Consider the following 25,093-nt stretch of genomic DNA (forward strand, 5'->3'; position numbering starts at 1 on the left):
ACCGCTGAGTCGGTTGTCACGGCGAAAGTGTTGTCACTTTCCCGATCAGAAAACCGAGATAAAGACGGTATCTGTTTTTTCAATCTTCTAAAACGATACCTGGTCGATTTTATCTCTACTTTCCACATCGCGTGTATCTTTAATCAGAAAATGGAATTTACGCATGGTGTTTTCTTGATGAAGACTTCTATTTTCTGTGACCAAAGATAATATTGATGTAAGGAACTATCCGATGCTCGAAGCGCGCCATATTTGTTATCATTCATGCAAATGAGCAAACGGGTATCGTTAAATGTAATCCAACGGGCATAACTCATTAACAGTGGAATGTATTCATGGACCTCGAATTGTGCAATGTATGTGAGGAACAACTCGACAAAAGTTACGTAAATGTTAAAATCAGAAAATTCGCCGAACGACGCGAGACATTTTATCCGTCTCCCTCGCGGTCCAGTATACAAGTCTGGCAGGTCACGACTCTCTTCATCCTCTTTCGAGGTCACAGTTGAGTTTTTCTTCCTTGCACTCCTTGTACAGCAAAATAATAGCGCTATCTGTTACCCTCCTTTCTCCGCGTTCCATTACGCTTACGAAACAAAATCTCGCGGCTAATGACAGTAAATGACAAGATACTTCACGAAAATGATACTGCACTGCTTTCGTCGTGATCGCTTGGGCTTCCTGTAGCGTCCACGGTAATGTTCTGATGCATCCTGATGTGTATCGATCATATTCCCCGATAGTTCCCGCCATCGCCTAGGATGTGACAGCTGCTGGGAATTTCGTGAGCCGACTACACTTTTGAGATCATTATTGATTATCTCAGAACGACTTAATGGACTCCTAGTTGACATTAATGGTCACAGTTGGTATTAACCGATGTAACGTTCTGACGACTTCACTATTCCTTAGGGTGCCGTGAAGAACGCTGGCGTGAAGTCCCCATGGGATTACATTTTTTGCATTTTGCACAGAACTGCCTTCAGGTCTTCCCTTCTTGACTTTGCTATCCGATTTCCAATACTTGATGCATGCTTAACTGTGTTACCTCTTCACCCGCGCAATGCGTATCATAACTGGAAAAGCTATTGCATCTACTATTTATCATTCCGGGAATATTACAGCAACAAATATTTTGTCTGCATAATACATTGGGTTTTAAATGTCAAAGCCGTCTATATACGCAGTCTGAGATGATGTTTTACGCAATTATTGATGACGACTGTGTTACGTAAGGGTTTTCGGAGTAGTTGCAAATTGGTGGCCATTTTGATAAGGGTGTAATTTGTCTACGTATTGTCCAAAGAATGTTGAATTCCCTCTTTGGCGTACAAAAACAAGATTTTTCATGCGGCACAGGTTTTAGGAAGAGGCTCTTTTCCAAATATACAGCTAAACCGAAATTCCCGGCTCAGGTGCGAAAAATCGTAGTCGACGGCAATGTAATCAACCCTTTGGTATGGATATGCCTCTATATTGGTGAACCCACTCCGACTCCTGTGTGCGACTACATGTAAATAGATAGAATGGCTACTTGTATGTAGTGAAACCAGAGATTCCTAAAGGTAAGGTTTATTTCGCCTTGGGTAAGATAAACACCTATACAATGTATTTATTTACATGTGTGTATACAAAAAAATAACTCCACGTGGGGAAAAAGCGTATTTGTGGGACATGTGTGTTCAGGGATCGCATTTCATTGTACAGTACCTATAGGTTTGCTCATTTCTTTGTGTCAGTGATGTTGAAATTCAACATTAAAACGTGCCGTATATTTTGACAAGCTTTACAGTTTGGCGGGCCCTACTAATTGCAAATGCTAAACTCGAAGTAACAGAAGAAAAAAAGTTTATCATCTTGATCACTTATTAAGTTTAGTCACAGGGAACGTTGAAGGTACTTCGGAGTTGTTCGCCGCCGCACACACGTGGATGGTGTTCCATGAGATGTTTTACTGGCATACACCTGGCAAAAGTGAGATGTATGATTCCATCTTGATGGTAATTTGTATCTAAATCTAAATGGAGTAACTAATCATGGCGTCTCAATAACCACAGCTCAGAGATTGGGGAATGCCCTGGCTGTAGGCCTAAAAAAAAACAACACAAAAAACAAAAGCAACGATGCATAAGCGACGACCAACAAGTTGATAACTAAGTCCCCTGTCGTTCGGTCATACTCTACCTGACCGGAAGTAAAGAATGTCCGACTTATCAAGAGTTCAAAGGTCATGTAAAGTTACTGATGCAGATGAGATATCCTGTTGACTTCTGGAAACGATTTCTCCAGCACGCTTTCGCAAACGCTCAAATGAGAAAATCTTCAGCAAAATTGTCGAGACACTTCGCCAACACTTCCATACACAAAGTTTCCTCTTAGCAGAAAGAGTGTCGCCGAGGACATTTGATGAAAGTGTAGAATACGCCACCATTCATCAAATAAATGTACATGAAAATAAAACCCATCCCTTTATCTCTTCGTCCGAGTTCCATAAAATTCGTTTACCACTTGACCGAAATAATATTGTACAACCTTAGGTATCGTTGTGGACAACAGTCTTCAGAAATCCCTTTGCGCAGGCAGTGTTGATGATACAAAATGATTCATGGCCTTGGTAGCTATTTTCTTGGATACTTGAACCATGGACTACGGAGTTCGTTGCTCCATACTTTAACAAAATCTCAACTACTTTTTTCTTTTCACACATTCGTCGTTTTTAATCTGACATTTCCATTCTGTCCGCGAGATAGGCCAGTTCTTTCGTCACTACTAGAGCCACAAGCTCCACTGTCTGACGTGTACTCGTCTTCCCTTCATAAATTTGGACCGTCGGTTTGGCGGCAAACGACACAACGGCGCCATTTCTCCGACTTGTAGGTGGCGTGCCGTAATCGCTGAGGGCTCTGTCTTCATTCAAGCCGGTCTCTGTCAGGCCAGGATCTGAAAATGTAACACGACAGGTTTACAAACAGAATTAAAGTAGTGCCGTTTGTCCGTAGGTTTTCATTCATGGTTAAATAAATAACCGAATCACGAATTTTAAATAAATCCGTCAGTGCACCTGCGGGTGCATACTAAAAAAGTGGTAAATTCAGATGTCTTTGTCATAAATTTGGAAGAGGTTCCGCAACGGAGATGATCAAGTTACCAGCGGTTTAAGATGAAATGGAGTTGAGCAAAGTGAAAGACTGGAAAACGAATCAGGCGCCTGGAAACAAATTAGGTATAAGCATAACCTATGGCACTATTTTCCATGTCACAAAGGTTGTTTAACTCAAAGATTAATTTGAAGAATCTTGACGTTTGTAATTTTAACCTCTGACCTGATCTGCGCGCACAGATCTGCCGACCCGTGCGGCTCAGTAGAAAGAGCAACACACAGGCAAAAAGTACGATGACGCTACCAACCACCGCACCGATGATTAAACCGAGGGACGTGTTTCCAGCTGAGAAATGGATAAAAAAAATTATCATGTTATTTGCAAACCTGTAACCGCAAACAGAGTCAAATTTCAAAGTACAGTTAACCTCAACATGACAGATTTCTAGGAAATCCTGTTTCGTTATAGGTATCTACGTCATGAGTCGTGGATACATGTTGCGTATTACGCGTTACGTCATAAATCACGTGTGCACTGTAAAGTTTTTGATTGTGTAAAAGTGAAAAGATTACCATATTTAATTGCGTTGATTGTACCAAATATTCAGTGCTACTTCGGTTATACAGCGAATGTTTTCAAACGTTGATGTTCAGGTAAAAGCGAACTCGACGAAGGAAGGTTATCACAAGATGTCGTCATTTACCAACTTTGGTGTCACGAAAACGTCAGACTATTAATTGTTTGACGTCAGATTTCTGATCATAGGCTATACATAATAAAATTATGTGATACCATTTTGTCTGTAGGTAAAACATTATATTGTCAAATGTTCAAAATGTTAGGCCTCAATTTCGCTACAGTAAAAAAGTCCCCATCAACACTCCATATGCTGAATCAGTCAACACAGAACCTTTAATGACGAAATGTATCTTCAACAGAATGCATATGGCAACAGTATGCATTGTGGGTGAAGGGTAGGTGTACTTGTCGTCATTTGTTTTTCAAATGTTCGACGACCTCAAAGTATACGATATGTATCAGAATATGAATCCCCGGTCAATCTAAAATTATCGGTCGCATTTGTCCACATCCTGCGATGGTAATTTGGCAACCATGTTTGCGATTGAATGTGAAAGTAGCACCACTGGAACATTTTGTCGGCGCATGATTTTTCTGCGTCAGCTACCAGCCCCGGACTAAAATCGATCATTCTATACCATAACTACAGGCGGTCGAATTCGTTTACTGGGATTCATTCAGGTTTTTAGAGAGTGCCAAAGCACAGCAAACCCAAGGGTAAAGTCTAACAGAATGGTTCTACACCCGTACATTAAACGATTTATTACCCCCGGTAATGTACAAAAAGTGAGAGAATATTTCTTACACGAGCACCTTTGATCCTTGGGAATACAGTAACCATTACACGAAACTTCAACGTCTGAACACAAATCACCATCATCTAGAAGAAAAAAGGTTAGACATTTTAGATAACTAGGAATCATTTGTATATCTTGACATCTCTGTATAGAGGTAAAAAGTAAAGAAAACCACAAGAAAGCGAGCGATATTATAACGAGTATATATCTCCTGTGATTCGTACACGTCAATAATATACACTGATTGCACTTTCGCATTAGTGCATAGTTTTTACATTGATTAAGAAGTCAAGCATCAGATTCAAGCAACCACATTCCATCAACCACGGTACCGTGATAGACGTGTTTTTATCTCAATAGTTTTCCACTTTGATAGTTAGGTAAATTTATGACCCATGTCCCGCGGCACACCCTGAGCCTGTTCACGGTAATATATGAATAGCGCGGGATCAACTGCCAAGTGATGCGTGAATTGCCCGAAGACTACGGATTAATTAGAAATAATATTTAAAAGCTATCAGTTATCCAACAATGTCAGTTTGTCTCCGTGGCGCAAGTCTTTCGCTTATTACTCAACTGATGTTTGTTTTGGTCTAAAATTTGCCGTCAATACAACTCTACATAACCTCAAAGATAAAACAAGATGGCGAGCAGTAACCGTTTGTCATCTATCGCATGGTAAACGGCTTGTTTAATTTTTGTTCGGTTCCCTATACACAGTGTGTGTTTTCTGTTCTCACAGTATCTACAATTTGTAATATATACTATTGCCGTTCCTAGATTCGACAAACTTAACGTTTAGCTGCAGAGGTCGTGCGATTACAAGATGTGATGCAGTGACGCTTTTACGGGGACAATATCTTGAGAGTTAAAGTGAATAGACGAAATTGCGTATTCACAGATGTGGCGATACAATACTCACACAACATTAAATAATGTAATCAGCAGAATACGTCACTCATAAATCGTACTTGTATTTGTGATAAAACCGTCAGAACGCTGCGAAAGTAGACTATCGCGTGTGTCTGTTAATTTAATCACCGGTAAAAGCGTTCATAAATCGATGGTTGGTTGCAAAAAACAGTTTAGGATAATGCATGTACATTTGACGCTCGGAAAGCGTCACGATGTATAGAAGCAGCCCAAAAAACTGTAGCTTTTGACAATTTTACGTTATTTTTTGTCCGTTTGTAAACTATATTTGCATGTTCAACTCTTAAATCGCGTTGATCTAAATCATGTCTAAGTCACAGAAGTGCCGCCACAGTGAAACCATTGGCCACATTTTAATATATCTCTACAAACAAGATGTCCATTATACGCACATTCATGATAATTGATCTTCAAGGCGAACCATCTATTGATTGCAGTTAAGTAACTTGCATAAGGGGAATATTCACGCTGACACTACGATGTGCATACTTACCGCGGACGGTGAGTTCTATGAACGATATCTCTCGCACGGCCGACGGCTTGTCCTTGTCCATGGCCGGGTAAATGATCCGGAATTCGTACGTTCCGGCGTCCGCCATCCTGACATCATTGATACGTAAATGTAATCCCTGATTTTCGAAATGAATGCGACTTGTGTCGTAGCTGAAGGGGAAAACAGAGATAAAGAAATCGTGACGTCACAAAGCAACTGGTGTCGTGTGCCGGGGACACAGGAAAACACAGATGCGTCAGAAAACGACTCAAGTCGTAGCTGATGGGAAAAATAGGAAATGCAGTTTCCTCCATCTGTTCAGTGCAATGGATAATTAAAAAATCGTGTGACGTCAAAATATTTTGTTTGTCTGACTTCAAGCTGAAGGGTAAAACAGAAAGACGTCACACATCCGATATTGCCGGTGATTAGAGATTGTTCGTGGTTGCAGTTATCCGTGTCTGTGACAACAAATTACCAACTCACCATTTCGCTGCTTGAATGTTCGGGGACCGAAGCTGAAAGTTTTTTGATAAGTTGTTAACCCTTTGAGTGCCAAAGTCGATTTTTGTTGCATTTTGTACTATAAAAACGCAAACATTTTCTTTCAGGTCTAGACAATTTTTTTTCAGATTTTTCCCAAACTTTCGGTCAAAAAGTGCAGCCAAAAAATATGTCCATTCGGTCCAAAATCATTGAAAAAATTATAGAAAAATTCATAAATATTGAAAAAATGTTTCTCTGATATTTTTGGTTGAAAAATTACAATGCTCAAACCAGCGTTAACAAGTTTTTCACCATTTTTGTTTTGTGTGTCGACTGCAAGTTCTTGTTCTACTCCTCACATGTTGACGCACCAACTATTTAGCTTGTCAACACAGCATCTCTATGCGAAAAATGCACTGTGTTTGTTTATGTTGAATTTTAGTCCGGATTAAAATTCACTCGTCAACAACAACAATGAAGTCTACACTTGCACAGGCTGAATTGACAAGCTGAATACTGTTTATCTCAGTAGAACAAGAAACTGTAATGTTGGCATTTAAAAAAGCAGTGAAAAAGAACATGAAAAGTTCCAGCTGCTATGTCATTTATTCGCTTGGAATAGTCTGTTCCAAAGGAAAAGACTGTATTCACAACACGGTGCTGGAAGTTCGTCGACCCTTTTTACACCTTGTTCTGCCAAAGATTCAAGATTCCTACACGAAGCTTCGACATTCTTCCACTGATGGCTGACAGATATTCGTACACTTCAATTTTTACAATTCTTTTCTGATCTGCAACTTGTGTGGATCCATGTTGAAGCTAGTGGAGTAAATTAAGTTTTTGTGGAAGTCTAAATTTTACTTTTCCCTGTGAAGTTAAATCAAGTATAGCTGTCATATTTCAGACATCGAGAAATTTCAGGTCACTTGTTGCATGATTGGAAACATTGCACAGAAATCCCCTGCTTATGGTTCTAAATTTATAAAAGACAAAGGTTTAAAGTTTTCGTGAGGAGAGTTTTGGGAAAAAGTTTTGTTTTTTTTTTTGTTTCGAGGCGCGTACCACACAACGCTATATATGAAACGACGGGCTCGAGACCTTTGCCCTTGTTCTTAAGGTAGTATGCGCCTCGAAAGTGAAAGACTTAAACTTTTACTCAAACTTTCCTTAATGAATCATTCAACCATTTTCTTTCATAATCAAGAATAAAATTGGGGTCGCCGTGCAAAAATTTTGGTTCAAGAGAAACAAATAACTCAAGATTTACCGATATTCAAAATTCAAAATGGCCGACATCCCTGTGTTAACTCAATTGAGAAAAACTAAGCCGGTGAAAGTTTGCTTACACCAAGAGCTTTAAAATGAATCCTTATAAATGGTAGATCGGAAAAGAATTGCAAAAGTTTGAGAGTCCTAATATCTGTCCATCAGGCGCGTTCTACCTTAAAGTGAACCAGAACTTCGAACATTGGTTCACCTGCACGAGCTGAGACAAACGAATTTGACTGCGACTTCAATTTGCAACAGAAACATGGTAAATCTACTATAATAGAACCATTTCTCTGAGATGTCCACTGTAAATACAAGTCGATGATGCATTGGCGAGGTAAAAATGTCGCATATATATATGAGTCGAAGAAAATAAATGGTCGAGACATTTTCAAAAAAATTAGCCGTAACATTTCTGTATGCACAGCGCAATAACCCCGAACATTAAAACCAAAATGTGATATACGCCGTTTTGTCGTGAAAATGATAAGGCTCAATAAATAAAACTTAAGACCTACTTGCGACATGTCGTAAATAACGATTTTACGCCATAGTGAAGCCATCGTTACTCTAAAAATACGACAGTGATTTACGGAGCCATCTTGCGGTTGGACAGTTAATGTCTGTCTTCGTCAAAGCGTAAGTGTGCGTGAACGAGACTCAGAGTTCTCACTCGTAGGCCAATAAATCAAGTTAATTACCTTAAATTTACCTTAATCGGAAATTCAACATGACCCCCGTTCCTTATGTTACTGCGCAAGGTGCCTTTAATAACAGGTTTTGTTTGCCGTCGTCGAATTTTCCCCAGATCTACGCTCTCGTCGGGTAAAAGAGCAAACACCGCGTCCAAACACGATATATGTCGAATACACACGACCAATTTTCTATGTTTTTCTCGGGCGAGACAAGTAAACCAGCTTTTTTTATTTATATCTTAAACATACGGATAACAAAAATTTTATGAAAGGTCCCTATGTAAAAAAATAAGTGCAAATGAGACTTGCACTAGACAAAAATGTTAGTCTAATTTTTCCCACAGGTTTCAGCGTGAGTCGACATACACTATGGACTAGGAAAACATTTTGATATTTTCAGTGGGCGAGAATTTACTTCCCGAGGTGCACTGTGCCTTCAGATCTCCGCTACCGATTGAAGTCTTCGCTGCAGGAAGCAGTCACCAATCTTGGGAAACTGAGGTGAATTCAACTTATAAGACAACGAATGCACACATACTTGACAGTGCGGAGCAAGACTCCAATATCGACGAAGTTAAATGACCTGTTCTACGATGCGTCGTTCTCCTTAACAATCTGTACAATTGACGGTGTGGATGTCACTTACCGTAATGACAGACATCTAACGCGTTAAACATCTATTGACTGGAAACTGGCCTGATTCAGCTTGTACAACCAGACAGTATCGATTTCTTTATGGCGATTTTCACACACTTTGTAATCTCTGATGATTGCCGATTCTAAATTAAGTTGCTACACGACTTGACCGATGACCGTGATTATCGTCGTTCATCCGTTCATCCTTCTCACACTAAACGACAAACTGACTCTTGTTTCTCACCAGTGGAAGCATTCATCAAAATGATCGGCGTAGGAATAAATCCGATGGAATATCGATTTTACATTCCTATACCCTGGCTGGCTCACCGAGAGAATCGAAGGGGTCAATATTTTTTATTGAATACCTGATTTTGTGCACATCGGTCGCGTCCAATGCAAGTTGTTTCTTCGTTCAACGTCCTCCTTTCATGATGCATACACACGGTGTAAGAAAGCCTATTCTAATTTTATAGTTTGATGTAAGAGGATCTCAGCGGTAATAACGTCAGATAGAATTCAGTTCCGAGATATCTTTAATACTGACCGATATCTTGGTTTTGTACTCTTGGCAAGACTTGTTTACAAGCATTAATATATACATTACTGTGTCGACAATCCTTTAGGCAGATATTCAGGTAATCTTAAAATTGCCCTGCGGGGTGAATCAAAATGGCGTCTGAGTGAAATATGATGAACAAAACTGATCCCCTGTATGTATTCCTGATCTACATGCAGAAGAGTGTGTTACAATCTTCAAAGGATAGAGTGCGTTTTTGACGATAGGAGGATTGAATATCTCACGGATGTTGTTGTCTTTTATTTTTAATGTGTTAGTGAAGTTTAGTGTACAAATTTGCTGATAGGTAAACCTGATTAAAAACGTGCCCTTAAAGGAATTGCCGTGTGAACAAATACCTTGCGGTTCTTATATAGATTGATTCTGAATTTTATTATACCGGCGTATCGGTCACGCCAATGCGTCTTTCTGATTGGACGAGAGCACACGCTAACCATGACTGAAAAAACCACTGTTTTACCAGTCTTAAAGCGGACCCCTCAACTAGCGTAGGAGCTTCATTCGGAGATAGAGGGCGAAAAATCGACTTTAGAACTAAAACAAATAACTAAATACATGTATATGGTGATTATTACAAGAGTAGTGAAAAGGTCTAGAATATTGCTTTTAGAACAGCATTATTAGAGCATTTGGTTCGGTGTTTGCAAAATAGTTTGCGTCACTTTTTGTCGTCTGCGTCGCTTGCATTTCATGCACTGCAGTATCCTTCCCGTCAGCAATGCTCTGTCCCGGGCGCTGAATTCCCCTTCGACGACGATCACTCAATATTTGATTCTACTTTCTCCCTTTTTGGGTGCTTAACTACGGAGAAAACAATTTTAACGCAGTAAACACAAATGTCGATATAATAATTGCTACTATATATAATGTAATAACAATAACCCCTTCGCCGGGTACACTCGATTTGGATAAAATTCGCTACATATATTATACAGGGCGAAACGTATGTTAAAACCTCAAAGGTGTCCCTGACCTCAAACATGTCCAAGTGCTAAATGTGCAGTAAGATACGGGGTTAAACGCAAGTCTGACATACGAGACTCTAGAGAAACGTTTTGTCTAGAGTCTATGATAGTACCCTATACATATCGAGGCTCGTGGCAATCGTCTAGCAATCGTCTAGCAATCGTCCAGCAGCTCGTGCTAAATATATATATATATATATATATATATATATATATATATATATATATATATATATATATATTTACATATATATATCGTGTATTGTACTAAAAAACTCGTGTTAACCCGCCTTTAGTTAAGATTAAGTTTTCACGAACTTGCTTTTGTAATAACAACAAACTTCATTTTTTTTAAATGGCCAGAGAGTTGAATCTTAACAGAAGAGAATGGTGGCCATTTTGAATTTAAAATATCGATACATGCAATTTAATTTGCTTCCAGTTGCTTCTCTCATCAAAAAATTGTGGGCTGGCTCCTGTAAAGAAAATGTCCAAAGTTAAATCATGTAAGATATGAGCAAATTTTTAAAAACTCATTGGCTGGATGCTTATAACCTTATTACTACCTGTTCCGATGGAATTGTTTGTTTGTGAAGCAACGACTTTCAAATTTTGTTCATACTATCATCAGTAGCTTTTATCTGTTCTTTCTCGATCTTGGTCTATGCGTTTCGGCTTATCACAAGGATACTATTATTTTTATGTGGTTTGCTACATTTTAAAAGAAAACCAGATATGAACTGAATATGCTCACGTGTTTTACAACAGGTTCATTAATAGTAGTGCGCTTCACAGAACAATAAGATATATGTTATCACTATAAGAAGCAGGCTTTTTTCAACATTGCACAGTAATCTCAGATTTTAATCACTAATTACAAAACTTTATTTAATATGCAAATGAGCTGTTAATTAACTTGACACTGCTCAATGCTTCATGGGACAATTAGATATCCATCAGATCAACATTTGTAGCACGTTTCATTTAATTTAATGCTGTAATTGTAGAGTAATGTCACTAATTACAAAGTCATTAAATATGCAAATAATCCCAAAATTAACTTGACACTATTCAATGATTCATAGCACAATTGAATATTGGTGCCGTAATTTCAGAGTTATATACCTAATTACAAAGTTTATTAAATATGCAAATGAACCCTTAATTAACTTTACACTACTAAATGCTTTACAACACAGTTAGATATCTGTTAGATCAGTATATGCAGCAGTTTTGATCACATTTGATGCAGTTATTTCGGAGTTATATGACTAATTATAAAACTTCATGAAATATGCACATGAGCTAATTATCAACTTGACACTGTTCAATGCTTCTCAGCACAATTGGATATTTATCAGATCAACATCTGTAGCAAGTTTCATCAAATTTAACGCTGTAATTTTGGAGTAATATCACTAATTACAAAGTTCATTAAATATGCAAATAAACCCTTAATTAATTTCACACAAGTAAATGCTCTTCACCACAATTAGATATCTGTCGGATCAGTATCTGCAGCAGATTTCATCACATTTGGTGCAGTTTTTTTGGAGTTATATCACTAATTACAAAACTTCATAAAATATGCAAATGACCTATTTGTTAACTTGACACTGCCAAATGCTTCTCAGTACAATTAGATATTTATCAAATCAATATCTGTATCCAATTTCAAAGACTTGGGTGCCGTAATTTCAGAGTTATATACCTAATTACAAATTTCATTAAATATGCAAATGAACCCTTAATTAATTTCACACTACTTAATGCTTTACACTACAGTTAGATATTAGTCGGATCAGTATCTGCAGCAGATTTCATCACATTTGGTGAAGTTATATCGGAGTTATATGACTAATTACAAACCTTCATAAAATATGCAAATGAGCTATTTATTAACTTGACACTGCCCATTGCTTCAAAGTATAATTAGATATATATCAGATCAATATTTGTTGCAAGTATCATCAAGTTTGGTACAGGAATTTCAGAGTTATCTCACTAATAACAAAAGTTCATTAAATATGCAAATGAGAAGGTAATTGACATGACACTCACAGCAGCATCATAATGTTCTGAGATTGTCATCTGTGAAATGTTTCATGAAATTTTGTGCAGTATTTCTTGATATATGTCTACACTGTCATTACCGTCCCCATAGGGAAACCATTGTACGGAAAAAAACGATATTGCATAACTTCATTAATATGCAAGCCACACTAACCAAAATCTAATCAGTTCTTGCAAGTAGCATATGGTACCTGTGTACAAACTCTGACTTGAATCCGTTCAGGCATTTTTGAGTTATCGTGTAAACAGACAGACAGACAGACACACACACACACACTAACACACACACACACACACACGGACAGACAGACAGACATCGCTATGACAATAGCCCACGTGTTTACACACGTGAGCTAATTAATTCGATGTGGCTCTATAGATCAAGTCAGACAGCAGCGAGTCACTGTTCGAGATTTAGCGGATCAGAGCTAACACAGATCAAACAACCGTAACATCATGGCAAAATTCCTCGATATGAAATGCACAAAAATTCGAATGTTTATCAATCGATCATTGTAAGAATTTCACGCTATAATCAGTTCGTGTGCTAATCTCGTTCATTGAAATTCCGTGTCTCTGTCTCCGAGGGAAGCCTTCTTGTTTCCAAAATGAAATCATTGTACATCAGTAAGTCATAATCAGTGTCTACATGAAATATGATCGACAAGCATGCTTACTATCCCATCAGGAGAGCGGGATTTCCTCTAACTATTAGTGAGCCATGTTCCACATTCCCCCCATGGGATAAAGTATCTTTGTTTCTATCCATGCTTTCGGTGATTAAATGTTCGCTTGACGTCAGCTGCAAAATATCTTAAGATGGAATATTAAAAAATCAACAGAAAGCACAGCTCCGGAAACACTTGGCTGGTGACTTTCCCCCGTGAGATTGGTCGGTAATCGACCACGTGGCGGAGTCCTCTACTCGTGTCACAAATTATTCAACTCTGTGTATTGACGAGAGCACGCGAGCGATATGCCCTAGAAAGTAAAACTCGTAAATCCTGACCAATGGCATGTACATTTACAGACCTAATATCAGCCACGTTGCCTGGGGTCAGATGATCTCCGCTTCCTTGGGATGAACGTACCAAGCTTAGGTATTTGGAGATAATGACCTGTTTTTGACTCTATATATCACACATTTGCTAGGTTGAGTGGGAAGAAAGTATGAGAAGTGTACTTTTGGAAAATTATCACTGGCGCCGTTGAAGGCACAGAATTTTCCTCTAGAAACCGACGTTTCGACTAACATGCTGTTTAAAGGTCTTCAATGAGACCTTTCAAGAAATAACATTGAATCATAAAAAAGATACGAGCTTTCGAAACCGCAGTATGACATCGTCTCGTTTTTCAACAGTATATCATCATATTTTACTATCACCGCGTTAGGGAAGTTCACGCTGTATCAGATCCGATTCGCCATGGTAAATCTTTTAATGGGATTCAGTCGTCGGAACTATACGTTCAAAGGTCGAATGCGACCCATACGACCAATGTAAACACTGTATCCAAAGTACCGTACGATGGTGATTGATGAAAGTTAAAACATGTCTGTCATAATCTACATCCTATAATTGAAATGTTGCAGCATTGATGATGATGAGGTGCATCTAGATATCATGCACGAAATACAATGTTTGTAAACAAGAAACTTGCACAGGCGCAGTTCCGACGACCGTTTCCCTTTAAGGTAGTATACGCCTCAAAAGTGAAAGTCTTAAAGTTTTGCTCAAACTTTCCCCAATTAAATTTTCAACCATTCTCTTACAATTAAAGAATTAAAATCGGATGACCTTGCAAAGATTGGTACAAGAGAAACAAATTATCTAACATTTACAGATATTTCAAACTCAAAATGGCCGTCATCCCTGTGTTGACTTATGGAAAAAAACTAAGACTGGTGACAATTTTTCTTACTCGGGGAGCTTAAAAATGAACCCCAACATGTGGTAGATCATAAAGTAATGGTAAAACTTTAAAAGTCTGAATACTGTCAAAAGTTACAGCTATTGGTTCTTTAATATGAAGCTGTAAATTGAAATCATATTTTATGCACGCCTATTGGTCCAGCCGAGTTTAGTTATGCCCTCAGTTCTTGTACAGGGATGTGACAATAAGTATAAACGTATCTTCTTCGCAGGCGCAACAAAAGTCGAAAAGTTGAGATACACGAGTTTAACAGGGACACCACTCGCAGGGCAACGTCTCGGTAAATCGATGTCGTGTTTACGAGCGAAAAAAACCCAAAAAAACGTGAGATTAAATTCATAGCAGCGTACGACAGCAATATTGATTATATTCCCTCCTTGGGGACAGAAACGTCCCGCTGTTTTTGAAATAACACTCATCGTAATGATAGCCAGATATCCCGAGGCGAGCCATGATTCACCACGAACCTGCTGGAGTACACTTTCTGACGATTTGATCAACGACAGTTTATCATTAAATGTAGAACATTCCCCTCTTGTCCTACGGATGGCGAAATGTTGTTTGACAAAACAAAGCTCAACAAATATTTCATAGCATTGTAAGACTAGTCCCAGGCCAAACATGCCGAGAATACCGGTGCTCGCTAGCGACGATTAAATCGCGCAAACACAGATTTACAGGCTTGTTCATTCCTCCGTCTTTTAGTACGCCCTCCTCAATCTCATCTGAGATTTTCCAGGCTCTCTAGTCTCTAACTTAATCACATATGGTGAAAGCCCTCGCCTGTCCTATAGAGTTTGTATCTTTTCTTTGAAAATGTTCATGATTGTTCTTCTATAAGTGAGATGCTTTATTAGTATTATTGATCTAAAGTTGGAAACGGTTAGCGAGGTCAGTACACTTTGTGTCTAGGAGACTAAAAGGGAACGTTGAATCCCGACGATGATATCTTACAGAGGCATACATGTTAAAGAAGTATGAAACGGAGTGTGCCGTTTCCTGCCCCATACTAATCTGTGGTATGCTTCTTTATGCGATGCTGCATTATGCAAAGGCATATGTCTTGTTAGGTTATGATGTGTTGTTGTACTGTGTTGTATGGTATGATATTACATTGGTTTGCTTTGAAGCATTGGCATTGCGCGAAGTAGACATATTGTCTAAATTGAGGTGTTGCCAACACTGTCAGGTGTAATTGTCAGCCGAGCAGTAATTCAAGTCGATCACAGTGAAATCAACTCTGCCAAAGTTAAAAACATCGTCTTACAGCAGGACAGATATGGTCAAAACAACTACACCTGAAAGCAAGTGATAAGACTTGGACAGTGTTTGGACATACGTGGAGGTGTTGTTTAGACCACGTCTGACCTCCTGCTAGACAATATTTCAACTTTTGCAGAGTTGATTATTTTATGATCGACTCAAGTTACCGCGTAGCTGTTGATTACACCTGACAGTGTTGGCAACACCTTGATTTAGACAGAATATCTAGTTCTTCTGATGCCAATGCTTCAAAGCAAACCACTGTAGATGATGTGTGGGGTGGTACGGCTAGGTATATGCTATGCTATGCTATCCTGCGGTGTGGTGTGGTGTGCTATGATATGGTATGCTATGCTATGATGTGGTATGGTGTGGTGTGGTATGCTATGCGGTGCTATGATAAGACATGGTGTTGTGCCTTATGGTGTAGTATCTTCTTCTAGTCCCCAAAGCATGTTGAAGCACCGACTAACTTGACTCGTCAGCACATTATAATTCTGTGTACAGATGCACTGTTACTGTTGGCATTTGAATGCTAATCCGGACCAGAATTCACTTGTCAATGATGCAAATGCAGTCTGTACATTTACAGGCTGGTTTACAAGCTGAATATATGTATATCTCATGATGCTTTGGGGAATAAAAGAAGAAACTGTAGTTGACATTAAAAGCAAAATCAGTGAAAAAAATCTTAAAAAGTTGAAGTCACTGGCCCTTTAACACGCGAGTGCCTTTCAGCAAATCATAATAGTAGAAAATTTGTTAGCATCGAAGTTCAAGGACAAGACAATGTTATCCTCCGATTATCGATCCTGGAGATCAAATTACCCTACTTTCAGCCTCGTTTCCCGTTTAAAGTTATCCAACCAATCAATCTGTGTGTATACACCAACAAAGTAGGTTGCAATTTAATTGGATACAGAAGGTCGGGGTAATCCCGTCATCCTCTTATAACGTAAATCAGACAATTTCCTGGATGAAAAATATACCTTAGCTTTACGATACTGTGCCAAACTGTGGCTTTTAAAAATAGTACGTCGGCCAATGCAAGTGCATGTGTACACCAAATACATTGAAAATGCATAAGAATGTCCGACATGTTGGCCGGCTTCAGGTTAGTAAATATATTCAGGTCGATTTTTATTTGAAGAGAGACTTGCACATATTTTTTATGGCAAACCAGAATCAGGTTATAGGGTCGCGTGACACTGACTAAGAAGACACGTTCTGGGCAGCTATACTGAGGTAATTAATATTGCCATTTGAAATGTAGACTCAATTATTCCAAGGTAAGCGAAAACAAAATGCTACCAGAGAAATGTAGCGTAATTCTCAGTGGCACGAATCAGGCGAGCTATCTACGAAGACAGCATACCATGATGACGCGTGACGGTGGACGCGCTCAGATGGACTGTACGAATGCAGACACTTCGATTAATCACTTCGACGGTAATTTACGTTCCGCGTTCGAAGAAGTGACACGCAGCGACGTCAGGTTTTATAGCTCCTGATTACCGTGGGTTACGAATGAAAGCTGTGTTATGTTCGCTCGTCGGACTTTGCCACTCGTGACAACTTAACCTTTACCCCCGTTTGAAACAGCAAAAGAAACGCGAGTTGACTCGGAAGTTAAAAGGAGCACAAGCAAAGCCCTTTTTCTGACATGTTCAATTTTGGGTACAATTCTACAAACAAGCACATGTATTTTTCCTATTATTATTATTTTCCCTACAGTTTATCGGAATATAAAGTATTAGACCTTCTAATTCATCGCATTGTGTACAAATACGTATTGATGTTGTTGACAAATGAATTCCAGGCCGGACTAAAATCCAGTCTTCAACAATAACATTGGACACTGAATACACATATGCTGTGTCGATAAATTGAACATTGGAGGCTTTTCAAAAGCATTGTTACAAAAATGAACCTAAAATAATTGAAATGTAGCAAAAGTTCAAGGTAAAGCCAGCTTGAAAGAAGACATACTGATGGTACTTTGACTTACGCTATCCTTTTGTTATCTTTGCTCCATCTAATATTGAACTGTGCGATGGGTAACGTGAAATCCAGTGACGTAATCCCTTTCAGCGAAACGTCATTTCCGGTCCAGGCGCTCTCCGTCTGAAGGTCGTGTTTGATGGTGATGAACTCTATGTGGGGGGAATTGTCGGGAGAGGTGGAAGGTCGCAGCGTTTGATGGAGGAGTGTATATTGATGACTTTCGAGCGTGTCGTTGTATCCTGTAGAAGATCAATACAAAGAAATGCTTGTCAACAATCTCGGTGATGTTTGTCGGGCAAAATGTCAGGTGCTGAACGCGTATCAATAAAATCATTTTTCCGATCAATTGATTATCATTGATACAGAAATGGACGGTTACGAATTCACCAAACTCGGTTTATGCTAAAGAAATGGCGGCTCTTGTACACGAAGAGAAATCAACGTCTAAACAGTACTGTCTATTTGTCTTTTTGATTTCAATCTTTAAAAAATGATGAAATAAAAAATAGAAAAAAGATAAGATCAAAGACGATTAAGAGAACTATACAATGATCGTGCACATTGTTGTGTATTGAACATATACTAGTGAGTGACTGATAACTTGACATTTAAATAAATAAAACGAATACATTATTTTATTCTATTCTATTTACATACAATCTGCTTCAAACTGACACAGTTTTTAATTAAATTGACATAGAATCACAATTTACTATGCTAATCGAACATGTGCTGTACAGCTCTTGATTTCAAAGTGTGATCTCATGCGCACATACAATATACGCTACCCACACACTCTATTCAGTCCCGGCATTCAAGGTCGAGTGTGCCTCGGGAACATATATAAGAACTCTCAAATGTTCACAATATCATTTTCATTTGGACCACCGCTTGTGGGGGGGGGGAGGATGGGCGGGGAGTTCATAATTTTCAAAGCTTCTGGAGTAAGTTAAGTTTTCAACTGTCCGTTGTATTTCTTTAAAAATCGAAAGCATAATTTCCTCCTTAGAGTTAACACGGACATGTCGGCCATTTTGAATTTTAAATATCGGTGATTTTTTGGTAATTTGTTTCCCTTGTACCAAATTTTGAACGGTGACCCGATTTTCATTCTTGATTTCAAAAGGAATTCTTTCAGGTTTTCCTGAGAAGAATTTTAGCAAACATTTAAGTCTTTCAATTTCGAGGCGTGTACTATCTTAAAAGGGAGCGAAAGTGTTTGTAATTCCAACTTCAAACAGCCCGCTCCCCGCTCAACAAGTAGTTATTTATCTTAAATTATTTCGTTAGTTGTAAATTTTGAACGAAACATAAGAACATCGCATTTTATGATTTTGTTTATTTTTGGACTCTAATAATTTATTCTGGAGGTTTATTTGTTCTTATACTCTTTAAGATCTAAATCATAATTGTTGATAACATGGATGCGTTTGAAATGACACTGTTGATGGTTGAACAGGTTGAACGCGGATATCGTCATGGTGAACAAGAACGAATTAGTGACATGAGTTACACACACGAAACGACAGCGCATGCGCATAGCGCATGTTCTGAGGATCCACTGAAGACCATTTTTAGCGGCGCCTTAATAATTCTGCAGATGTTGTTCCCGACATAATCAAACAAGAAGCTGGATTTTACAAACAGGATGAAAATTATGGAAAATGCATTAAAATTACCGCAATGGATATTTAAAGGGATACGGTCGTCGGAACTGCGCTCAAGGTCGTATGGGACCCATACGACCAATGCAAACACTGTATCCAAGGTACGATGGTGATTGACGAAAGTTAAAACATGTCTGTCATAATCTACATCGTACAATTTAAATGTTGCAGCTATGATGATGAGGTGCATCAAAATATCGTGCACGAAATACATGGATTGTAAACAAGAAACTCGCACAGGCGCAGTTCCGACGAATATTTCCCTTTAAGGGCATGATAAAACAAATGCTGTACGTGAAACACAATCACTCATACATTGTTCCCTGTAGACGATGATCAGTAATTTCGAGAAAAGCTTCTCAAGAAAGATGCTCACTCGAGCGTACACCCGGCTTCTTTGAAATTCATTGATCCTAAAAAGGGACGTTAATCATTGCAATGAATGATCGATTCGGCATATTCTTAGTAATTTCATACTCGGTTTGTCAGATTTTTTGTGTGATAAGGTTGAGCCGCAGTCTGACGGATTGATCAAAGTAATGGAAAATGCGTGATCTTTGCATTAATGTGTTACAAATTCCAAGGTCTAGCGATGCGAAGATTACAAGCTCCGGGCGAATCCGTTATTCCCCAAATGTCACGTTCAAGCCCCATTGTCGATCGATCTATCTGGTTTTTGCAGTCATCCATGGCAAGAAAAGAAATTTACTTTTTCATTCCACGCGTTGAAATTTCTGCCCTGTGCTTGTACTTGCGAGATTCAGAAACACGTTAACGTTGTATCGATTTGTTGTGATTGTTTCAGACAACCGATGGGGTGAAAAATCCCGTCATCCCGTTGGGCATCACACGGAAGGCCCAGATTCACGTTCTCAGGACTGGTGTAATCTCCGGGGCATGACACTGTAACCCTATACGCCATCAATCACATCGCTGTGCATCGCCCAAGCTGATACTGATTACGAATTCAGACTCAAACGAAATCGTGATGATCGTGTCTTGCCCGAATTTAGTAAATATTTCTAAACGGTATGTACATCGGCATGGTCACGAGCAGTACAACCACTCGTCCCGTAAATATTCGTCGTCACACTCGTTGATGAAAACCTTGCGATGTTTTGTCAGACACGTCTGAAGGATCCTCAGAACGTTACACGATCATCTCCTTGATCGATAAGAGAGGACGCTTCTCTCTCTGCTGTTAATGCACTCCTTCAAGAGGGTAACGTCACTGGCTACTTTACGCCAAGAATGACAGGAGCAAGATTTGAGGGGAAAAGAAATTTACTTACCTAGCGTCACCGTAACAAGAGCCAGCATTACTGAAATCTGTGTCTGCATAGTACTCCTAAAATACATGTGTACCGGTCATATTAGCCGTAAAGTTGCCACTGTAAGAGGAAAGGGAGACATCAAAAAAGTTATACGCGTCAACTAAGGCAGTCTTGTGATGCATGGATCTTGTCCAGCGTGGGCGCAGGGTAAAATGGCGCCTCGCCACGATCGCAAGAGGCGATAGCTCAAATTCGTCGAGTCACCATGGCAACATTGGTCAGCTTCGTGGATTGCGTTCGACAGAACACGACTCCGCCGCGAGAAAGACGATTACGTGATAGATTGGCAAAGTCATCGATCAGTCGAAACCTTGGCGTTATCAGCTGCGCTTGGCAGTTGAGCCCTGTTGGGTTTTCGAGTTGCGCTCGAGCAGATGTGCAGGGTCGCGTCTTAACCTAGAAATAGTCTTATGCCTGGCTTTCACAAACTCGAGCAATATTGTTCGTGATTTGTACGTGACGTTAGCTTTATTTCTCGTTTGAAGCGCCTAATTACAGACGCAGTGTTTTCCTTCAAACACGGCTGATGTTATTTATTTATTCTTTGCTAGGTGAAGGTACAAATGACGACTGCGGCGATCTCCACACACTGAACACCTTTGTTCGCTCAATACCCGCCCGCCACTGACATCATCCGCGCCGGTCAGTCCATGAGAGAATGTTTTGAGGACATGTCAGATTATCCGTGCCAAGTGTTGGCGCAGACAGTTGCATATCTGTTAGGGAAAGACAGATACAGGCAACCACGTGGCGACGGGATGGCAGAAGAGTGTGTGACTTTCCTATGATCTAACCAATGGAGGTGTCAGTAACGTGTCTCATTAAAATATCCGGCGTGGGAGGACAGAATCTCGCCAACGGATCCCGAAAGGTCTGCCTCTGCGAAATGAAAGAAAAACATCACGAAGGCGGCAAGGCTCTGAAAGGGATACCTGAGACGCCGATGTCGTGATAATGACTATCTGACTGCGGTATCTGAAGTGTCATTCCCGCGTGGAACATTTCTGCGCGCACTCAGACGAATAGAAAATGTCGGGCGTGCCATGTACATAGCCGACACCCGGGACGTAGTGTCGTACTCGGGTAATTGGTTTTGTCGAAACAAATTCAATCAGGAGATCTCTCACGGCATCTCATCGAGCGCACTTCGTGGGGATGTCATCATTTCTTATTGCACTTGAGTACTTGTAGATGCGTTCAGCGACTGACGATGGGCGACTTTCGGTCAGAACAAATTTACATAATGAGCATCACTTCCATGAACTATCTGTCAAGTTTAATAGACGATTAGTTTGTGTCAAATCTGAACGTATGTATACAAAGGGGCGTACGCTTTGACAGATCGATCTTCTTGGATTTCTGAGTCAATTCTCTCTCTCTCTCTCTCTCTCTCTCTCTCTCTCTCTCTCTCTCTCTCTCTCTCTCTCTCTCTCTCTCTCTCTCTCTCTCTCTGGTGTATATATGTGGTGTATATATATGGTGTATATATGGTATATATGGTATATATATATGGTATATATATATATATATATATATATATGTTCGACTGTGGTTTTTCAGGTTGTCCCCAGTGTTGTCGGTGGCGTGGTTATGATAAATTCGTTTGTAGGATATTACACACGTACCAATCTTCTGGTTCAAATAGTTTATTATAACAGCTTTTTGAAACTTTTTGATCTGTAGCACCTGAGGAAGTCCTACTTTTAGGACGAAACGTTGTGCTGTTATAATAAACTATTTGAACCAGAAGATTGGTACGTGTGTAATATCCTACAAACGAATTTATATATATATATATATATATATATATATATATATATATATATATATTATATATATATATAATGTACACAAGTATACCGTGGTCATTAAAATTAAAATATTCATATACAGCAACACCTTCATATCTATGAACAACTACCGCGATCTGATCGGGAAGAACAGAAAGTGATACTTTTACCAACTTTAATCTTAGAATACGCTCAAAGTATTGATGTTAATCATTTCGTGTCTTCAATATTCAACAGATCGATATTTTTGGAACACTGATCGACGAAAACTCCTTCGGGTAGTCTGTACTAAATTAGGATATTGACTCGAAGTTTTTACAGCCAGGTTGGCGAACTCTCGGAAGGCACGTCAAAACTGTGCCCGCGGGAGCTGCAACACGAATGTAGACCGTAAAGGTTCCATTGTCGGGTATACGGCGTGTGGCTGTGAGTTCAAACTCGCTGTAAACAGTGTACGGTCGCTGCATCCAATATCCACTGCTCTTGGGATTCAGTGGCTCGTGCCTTCCGGCGGACTGATATTTTTACGTCACTTCGTGACGCTCATCTCCCTTTACGCTTAAAACGCGAAAAGAGGTCTGAGCCAGATATAATGAAATAATCACATTTTTCGTTCAGCGGTACCCACTAATCCCCAGACCCCGGAGACCCCCATCTCACAGATTTACTAATATGCGGCTAAACTTTCGCTTATGTAAAAGCCTACAACATCTGCCGACTTATAAACTCATAAAACGTTTCAGATGTGCATAACGAATCACTGATAAAGACATAAAATGAAGATTTAAAATGTCTTTTGATACAGGTATGATGATTGTTTAATAGGATTTTCATAAAAATCCTTTAAGGCATTACACAGTGCGCACCACTTCAGCTATGATCAGTAAAACGAATATTATAGTTGATTCTCCGGTATATTCCTGAAACTAGAGACACAGAAGGTACAGAGTGCTTCTTTTGTCTATAATACAGGAGACCTGAAAAAAGTGCAATGCCTTAGAATCGCGCGGCTTACCACGTTTGGACAACCTATATTCTCAGGGCTCACAATAATAGTTTAATCCCCCACTCATTGAATGATTTTAGTAGCAAATTCCTGGAATGCGTTGTCTTTATCCCAGAAGCGTCTGGGTTTGAAATCCAGGGATCGTGATCTGGTGGCCTTGGTTAGCCAACTACTGCCTGTTCGTGATATCACTTCGGGGACTTCGTTCTAAGGTTAAATGTAATGAGGAAAGCTGGGCTTCAGGAAATTACACAGGAAGACATTCTCGATTAGGTCGATCATGATGGAATCGGATAAAGAAGTATAGTATGCGGGTGAAAGTTTCCCCCTCGACGGCTACGAGGCCAAGATAGATATCATTTTCGTCTTGCCAGGAAATTGATTTCGCTGGACAAAGTAATAAAAAGTGGTCCATGAAGAACAATGAACTAAGTGCAGAATTGATAAGTTATGTACACAAACCATTAATGACGGAACTAGGGATTATGGGTCGTGCCATTAAAATGGTCAAACAAAATATGTCAAAATCTGGTTCTTCGAGGCGTATTTCTCTACGGGAATGTCCTACAACCCTAGGGGGTAGATTATCAAACTCTTAAAGCGCTTGCGTAGATCAGTAGCTTACATAAAATAGGCAAAGTAAAAACGCGAATACGATTCAGACAACCAAATTCTTTCGGTGTATTGACAGCTAGTGATATGGAAGATTTGTAACTATGGTAAACCACATTTTTGCCATGATGAACGTTTATAATACTCGCCTAGTATAAACCAAAGATGTCGTATTATGCCGATTTTGTCGGCCCACTTCAGCAGTAAGACAACTTTTGTGAGACGCATAATATCACAATATGTGATCATATCATTGATCAAATGTTTTGACTGTTGCTTGGCAACCATACGCGACTATGGGATTAGTCGAAAGGCGGTCACTCCGATCAGGTTTATATGCTTGCCCGCCTTTTATAAAAGCCATTCACGTCACCATTAATTGATTTCCTGTTTTCCCAACGCGGTGAGAAAGTAAAAGGATGCGGATTCATGGAGCTCTCCGTTGAACAAAAAAAATATCATAATTTTCAAGAGTAACGAAACAGTCGCATTCCATAATTAGAGAGGACATTTCTTGGGAAAAAAGAACTATAAGGTACTGGGAAAAACTGACGTAGAATGACATAAAAACGTTTAAAGGGGCAGTTCGCAATCCCTGGTTCTCGCATTAGACCTTGTTGACATTTAGTATTTACATGGTGCTAGCCCTTTGTTTCCCATTGAAAATTTTCATCAAGCTGGTCAATTTGCGTGTGGATAAAACTTATAAACAATATGTCCCTTTAATTATATACCTGTGAAAGGAATGTAAACTAAAACAGTTTTTAAAGGGGCAGGCTATTTATCAGCTTTATCTACACACAAATTGTACACATTGATAACAATTTCAATGGAAAACAAAGGGCTTACACCGTGTAAATACTCAATGTAAACAAAGA

The 25,093-nt window shown here is 39.3% G+C and overlaps 1 protein-coding gene across 3 annotated transcripts in view; it reads right to left on the reverse strand.

Annotated features, from left to right (window-relative positions):
- Positions 1-1,556: 1,556 nt before the first annotated feature.
- The window catches only part of LOC139140159 (uncharacterized), a 70,902-nt gene continuing 47,365 nt past the window's right edge, over positions 1,557-25,093 (reverse strand). For all 3 annotated transcript variants that reach the window (XM_070709218.1, XM_070709219.1, XM_070709217.1), the window contains exons 2-7: positions 20,766-20,864; positions 17,811-18,045; positions 5,904-6,073; positions 4,486-4,560; positions 3,324-3,446; positions 1,557-2,940 (exon numbers count right to left, since the gene is read on the reverse strand). In XM_070709218.1, the coding sequence (XP_070565319.1) occupies positions 2,717-2,940; positions 3,324-3,446; positions 4,486-4,560; positions 5,904-6,073; positions 17,811-18,045; positions 20,766-20,832 (894 nt within the window). In that variant the 5' untranslated portion in view covers positions 20,833-20,864 and the 3' untranslated portion in view covers positions 1,557-2,716. The remainder of the gene's footprint in view (positions 2,941-3,323; positions 3,447-4,485; positions 4,561-5,903; positions 6,074-17,810; positions 18,046-20,765; positions 20,865-25,093) is intronic.

This window comes from Ptychodera flava, chromosome 9, assembly GCF_041260155.1.
Source record: "Ptychodera flava strain L36383 chromosome 9, AS_Pfla_20210202, whole genome shotgun sequence".
Taxonomy (NCBI): domain Eukaryota; kingdom Metazoa; phylum Hemichordata; class Enteropneusta; family Ptychoderidae; genus Ptychodera; species Ptychodera flava.